Genomic DNA, 5,712 nt, shown 5'->3' with positions numbered 1-5,712 from the left:
CTCCTCTCTCCCCCTCCTCTCTTCTCCTCTTTGTCATCCTCCTCCATTTCCTCCTCCTCCTGTCTCCTCCTCCTTGTCCTCCTCCTCCATTTCCTCCTCCTCCTGTCTCCTCCTCCTTGTCCTCCTCCTCCTAGTCGTCGTTGTCGTCGCCGTCATCATCATCATCATCATCATCATCACCATCACCTCATCATTATCATTATCATCATCATCATTCTTCTCCTCGTCTTCTTCCACGTCGTCTTCTTCGTCCTCCTCCTCCTCTTCCTCATGACTTCTCTTTGTCCTCCTCCTCCTCCTCCTCCTCCTCTTCCTCCTCCTCTTCCTTCTCTTCTTCCTTCTCCTCTTCCTCCTCCTCACCTCCTCTTCCTCCTCCCCTCCTCCTCTTCCTCCTCCTCCTCCTCTTCTTCCTCCTCCCCTCGTCTTCCTCCTCCTTTTCTTCCTTTTTTTCTTCCTCTTTCTTCCCCTCCTTCTTCCTTTCTCTCTTCTTCTCCTCCTCCTTCTCCTACTCATCTTCCTCATCGTCGTCGTCTTCCGCTCCACCGCCTTCCTCGTCCTCGTCCTCCTCCTTCTACTACTCCTCCTCCTCCTCCTCCTCCTCCTCCTCCTCCTCCTGCCCCCCAATGCCGTCTACCCTCCTCGCGCAACAATGTGCGGACAAAAGCGCAGTAACTCGCGGACCGGGCAAAGCGTTACGTAGTTCATCCGTTCGATGCTAACGCACCGCCAGTAGTACACAACCACATCTATACATATATACATACATCCACTCGTTGTACACGCAGACTGACCTCGTGCAGACCTCTAGTCGCTCCCCTCGTTGCGGTCCGTCTCCTGAGCTGAGCCTCCTTGGACATGTCGACGGCGTCGCCCACCTTTCTTCCTCCTTCTACAGAGGCGATCACTTCGGCGCCAAATGGAGCGGGCGCCAGCACTGGAAGCCCTCCTCCAGAGTCAGGGACTCCGCCCGTCGGTGGCTTCTTTGGAGCCGTGGACTACATCGTCCTGGTGCTCCTGACGCTCTTCAGCATATTATTGGGGACAGTGACGGCCGTGAAGAAAAACAAGAAGAACACTGCAGACGATTACCTCCTGGCCGGAAGGGCCATGGGCGTCGTGCCAGTCGCCCTCTCCCTCGTCGGGGGATTCATGTCGGCGCTCTCAATCCTAGGTCGGTCGTCTTCAATTTATGTGTGTGTGTGTGTGTGCGTGCGTGCGTGTGTGCGTGCGTGCGCGTGTGTGTGTGCGCATGTGTATGTGCGTGTGTGTGTGCGTGTCTGCGTGTGTGTGTGTGTGTGTGTGTGTGTGTACCTGTGATTTATTATGGTCTTGGACCACGTGCTATGTTTGTGATCGTGGCATTACTTTCCGAAAAGATAGTTTGGAACTTATGTATAGAGCAATCTATGAACAACGCTGTGACCTTACACACACACAAACACACATATACACATACCCTCGCACAACGGGAACAGAAACGTTCTGCAGTGTTAAGCCTTCATGGTGTAGATGTATTGAGTTAGTGGAAAATCGTTAAGGCCATTCAAAAAATGCATGAGTATTAGAGTTTGTGTCTGGGTTGTAAATGGTGGAGGGGTTGCGTGAGGGTTGTGTGATGTCACCTTGGGTGATCAATGTGTATATGAAATGAGTGGTACGGAGAGTAAATGCGAAGGTGATGGGCAAGGGATGAGAGACGGTTAGTCAGAATGGAGGGAAGTGGAAGGCGAGCCAGATGTTGTTTGCTGATGACACTGCGCTTGTGTCGGGATTCGGGAAGGTATAAGAGAGGAGACTGTTGAAAGTGAATATGAGTAAAACCAAGATGATGAGGTGCACAATGGATAAGGGTGACAGCGAAATAGAGGTAAGTCTGAAAGGAGAGAGGTTTGCGGAAATGGATATTCTTAAGGACCTAAGGTCACATTTGCAGGGAATGGAGGAGTGCTGGTGGTTGTAAACTGTAAAGTGAAGGAAATAAGTAAATGTCTTGGGGAAATGAAAACTGTCATGAGAAATAGGTATCAAGGGATGGACACAAAAAGAAGACTATATGAAGGTGTTTTTGTGCTTACGACACTGTATGGGTAAAAAAATGGAATTCAAGGGAGGCAGACAGGAATTTGCATGCGTTTGAGATGAAGTTATTAAGAAGTATGTTGGAGCTTCGAAGATGGATAGAGTGAGAAATGAGGAGGTGAGAAGGAGAGCAGTGGTGGAAAGGGAGCAGGCAGAGAGGGTTGATGAAGGAGTACTGGGATGGTTTGGGCACATAGAAAGAGTGAATGAAGACAGACTAGCAAAAAGAGTGTAAGGCAGAGGTGGATAGAATGAACTTGAGGAGAAGACTAAGAATAAGATGGATGGAGCGAAGAGGATCTTAGGTAAAATGGGAATGTCTGTTGAGCAGGGAAGGTAAAGGACAAGAGATAGGCGTGTGTGGAAAGTGGTTGTGAATCAACTATGATAAAGTAGTAGCCTCTGTCTGTTTGTTTGTTTGTTCACGAACTCCTCCTAGGGTTTTGGAGATAGACCCCCCATAACCATATATATTCTGATACCCTATCACTGCAGGTACTTGGATAACTATATTTCATTTTAAAAAAATATTTTGGTTAGTGTTAAGGGTTAAAGTTAGGTGGGGTATGGTGTGGTAACACGCCACTACTGTAGTGTCCTCTTAACATGCATAGCATTTTTGTGACAAAAATTACTATGATTAAACAAACCATTGTATGTGTCCATAGATATTATCTATATTTGTGAAATTAATGTTGCCACAAGCTATGATAGTCTTTGCTTCCCCTCTACACCTTGAAAACATGAACATCCAGAACTTTTCCAATCCTCCCGTTGGGTACCACTACATAATTTAATAATGCCCTATCAACCACCCTTTCCCATGTATACTTATACTTGACTTTTTCACATCCTTTCTAAACACATCTCCAACATCACCTCTCCACTATAGTTCTTACCAGGAACCTAAAACATCCTAACTACTCCATCTACTTCCTCATCTCCTATTCTCGTATTGAGATCCCCTAACACCATTACATTTACATTCTTCCCAAAAAACTCTCTGAATACCCATTAAAAAAAATCTCCATTTTTACTACGATCTTATTTTGCTAAAGGAAAACAAAAATATGTGCAGTAGAATAGTTAATGTTGTACATCCACTTGTATCCAATTATTATTTTTTTTTTTCTATTAATTTTTCTACAAAACCATTGCCCGCACCTAATTGTAGTGTCATGGAAGGACCTGTGAACATAGCAATGGCCGACTGATCTCATCGCAAAAATATAGCGAAAACTGACAAATCACATCGTTCTTATCGGTGGCATCAAAGCTTTTTTATGTTTGTGTATCATTGAGGGCTGTCAACCATGGCAGTGCTGCATAGAAATGTCTGGCCATTGTCGACATTGGTTTGCAGTTTGACTTCGTTATCTGGCCGACGAGGAAGAGAAAAAATAAGAAATAAAAGATGAAAAAATAAAAGCATTGAAAAACAAACTCGTCCAGTGAGGGATTGTGGAGAACTGTGTAAGACAGAGCACAAACGTATCTGAATGCAAACCCCTTTCGTACTGGACAACACTTATCTTTACTATATAGGCTGCCGCCATGCTATCGTTGTGTGTGCATGACCCTTCCGGTTGTCTAGATAAGTCTTCCGATAGTCTTCAGTCTCTTAAACCATCGGGTTCTTTTTGACTGAATGAGATCGTCTGGCGTTAGCCACAATAAAACCCTTCGAGTTGTCCCCTTGGGCCCAACTCGGCCCAACAGGTTCAGGTTGCATGCACTGGAGGCCGTACAAAAATCCCCAGAAATAGCATTAATCCTTATACCATGATGTGTGTGTTCCTCAACTGAATAAAATCGCCTGTCGACAAGAAAACGCATACAAAAACGATTGCCCTCATCCAGTCTTTAAATTGATGATTTGCAAATGACTTCCAATGACCCATGCGCCCTTGTTAGATTTTGTTTTGGCTGACGCTAGACAATTTTATTCAGCTGAGGGTAGGCCTCCAAATGGAGAGGAGAAGCCGGTACAAGAAGTTAAACAAAACTAATACACAAGCAAATAAACAAACAAACAGGAACCTATATCAAATAAATCCAGAAATTCCCGACAGAATAGGGAGTAGAACAACATGTGGATGCTGAAGAAGTCACCAAGAACAGATGAAGTGGCAAGACATTTCTGATTCGGAAACACCTTGTTATCTCAAAGATTGGATTGAATGAACAATTCCGCATTATCGTCACTAGCTTAGTTAGGCTAAGGCGAACTGATTTTAGGTTTGGTCCTGCTCTCCAGTCAGGTCCCCGTTCATGCTCTTCGGCTTTCTGTCAATCAGATTTATGTTTGAAAAAGAGGAAGAAGAAAAATGAAGAAGAAAAAGGAGAAGAAGAGGAAAAAGAAGAAGAGGAAAAGAAGAAGAAGGAGAAGAAGAGGAAAAAGAAGAAGGGGAAGAAGAAAAAGAAGAAGATGAAGAAGAAGAAGAAAACAAAGGAAAAGAAGAGGAAAAATAAGGGAAAAAAGAGGAAGACGAATAAGAATAAGTGGAAGAAGAAAAGTAAGAATAAGAAAAAGAATAAGAAGAAGAACACGATCAAGAACAAGAAAAAGAGGAAGAAGAAGAAGAGGAATAAAAAGAATAAGAAAAAGAATAAGAAAAAGAAGAGGAATAAGAATGAGAATACGAAGAGGAAGAAGAAGACAAATAATAATAAGAATAAGAAGGAGAAGATAAAGGGGAGGAAGAAGAAACAAAAGAAGTAGAAGTAGAGGAGGAAGAAGAAAAAGAATAGGAAGAAGAAAAAGAAGAGGAAGTAAAGGAAGAAGAAAGAGAAGAAGAGGAAAAGGAAGAAGAAAAGAAAAAAGAAGAGGAATAATAATAATGATAATAGTAATAATGATAATAGTAGTAATAATAATAATAATAACAATAATAATAATAATAGTAATAATAACAATAATAATAATGCATGCATATACCAAGGCTTTTTCCCCCTTACAAGGGAGGTAGCCAAAAAGAAAAAGGCATAAAATCATTCCCACCCATTCCATCCCTAGATACACTCCACTCCCCTCCACCCTCCCTCTTATCTTAGCACCTCCTGGATGACGGGTCATCCCCGCACCCTGTCTACTGCCCTGGGTCAGAGGTAGTGTCGCAAGGCACAGCACATCCACAGCAAGGCCGCTTCATTAAATCGGCGACCCCCCCTCTCCGTCCCCCCATTGCATAAAAGGGGAAGACGGGGAGAAATCCCTTCGGGCTGCGTCAAATTTTACTCACACATACTACCTCACCCCCATCCCCCCACCCATTCCACCTCATGCATCACATCATCATCCATATACAACCATTCTCCATTCACCCCTGTCTTCTGTCCTCTCCCGTCCTTCCTCAACAGACATTCCCCTCTTCCCCAAAGCCCCTCCACATCTGCCTTCCATACCTCTTTTACTAGTCTTTCTTCATTCATTCTTTCCATGTTTCCAAACCATCCTAATACTCTTTCATCAACCCTATCTCCCAACTCCCTTTCCACCCCTGTTCTCCTCCTCACCTTATTTCTCACTCTATCCAGCCTAGTAACCCCTATCATACTTCTCAGACACCTCATCTCAAACACATTCAAGCTCCTTCTCTCTTCCTCTCATATATTCCATGTTTCTGCTCCATG

The 5,712-nt window shown here is 43.9% G+C and overlaps 1 protein-coding gene across 1 annotated transcript in view; it reads left to right on the top strand.

Annotated features, from left to right (window-relative positions):
- Positions 1-733: 733 nt before the first annotated feature.
- The window catches only part of LOC143018613 (sodium-coupled monocarboxylate transporter 1-like), a 65,731-nt gene continuing 60,752 nt past the window's right edge, over positions 734-5,712 (top strand). The window contains exon 1 of the mRNA XM_076174133.1: positions 734-1,171. Coding sequence (XP_076030248.1) covers positions 856-1,171 — 316 coding nt within the window. The 5' untranslated portion in view covers positions 734-855. The remainder of the gene's footprint in view (positions 1,172-5,712) is intronic.

This window comes from Oratosquilla oratoria, chromosome 35, assembly GCF_046742065.1.
Source record: "Oratosquilla oratoria isolate Oo_2021 chromosome 35, ASM4674206v1, whole genome shotgun sequence".
In the NCBI taxonomy this organism is placed as follows: domain Eukaryota; kingdom Metazoa; phylum Arthropoda; class Malacostraca; order Stomatopoda; family Squillidae; genus Oratosquilla; species Oratosquilla oratoria.
The sequence above is the reverse complement of the archived record's forward strand: the minus strand, read 5'-3'. Positions and strand labels throughout refer to the sequence as shown.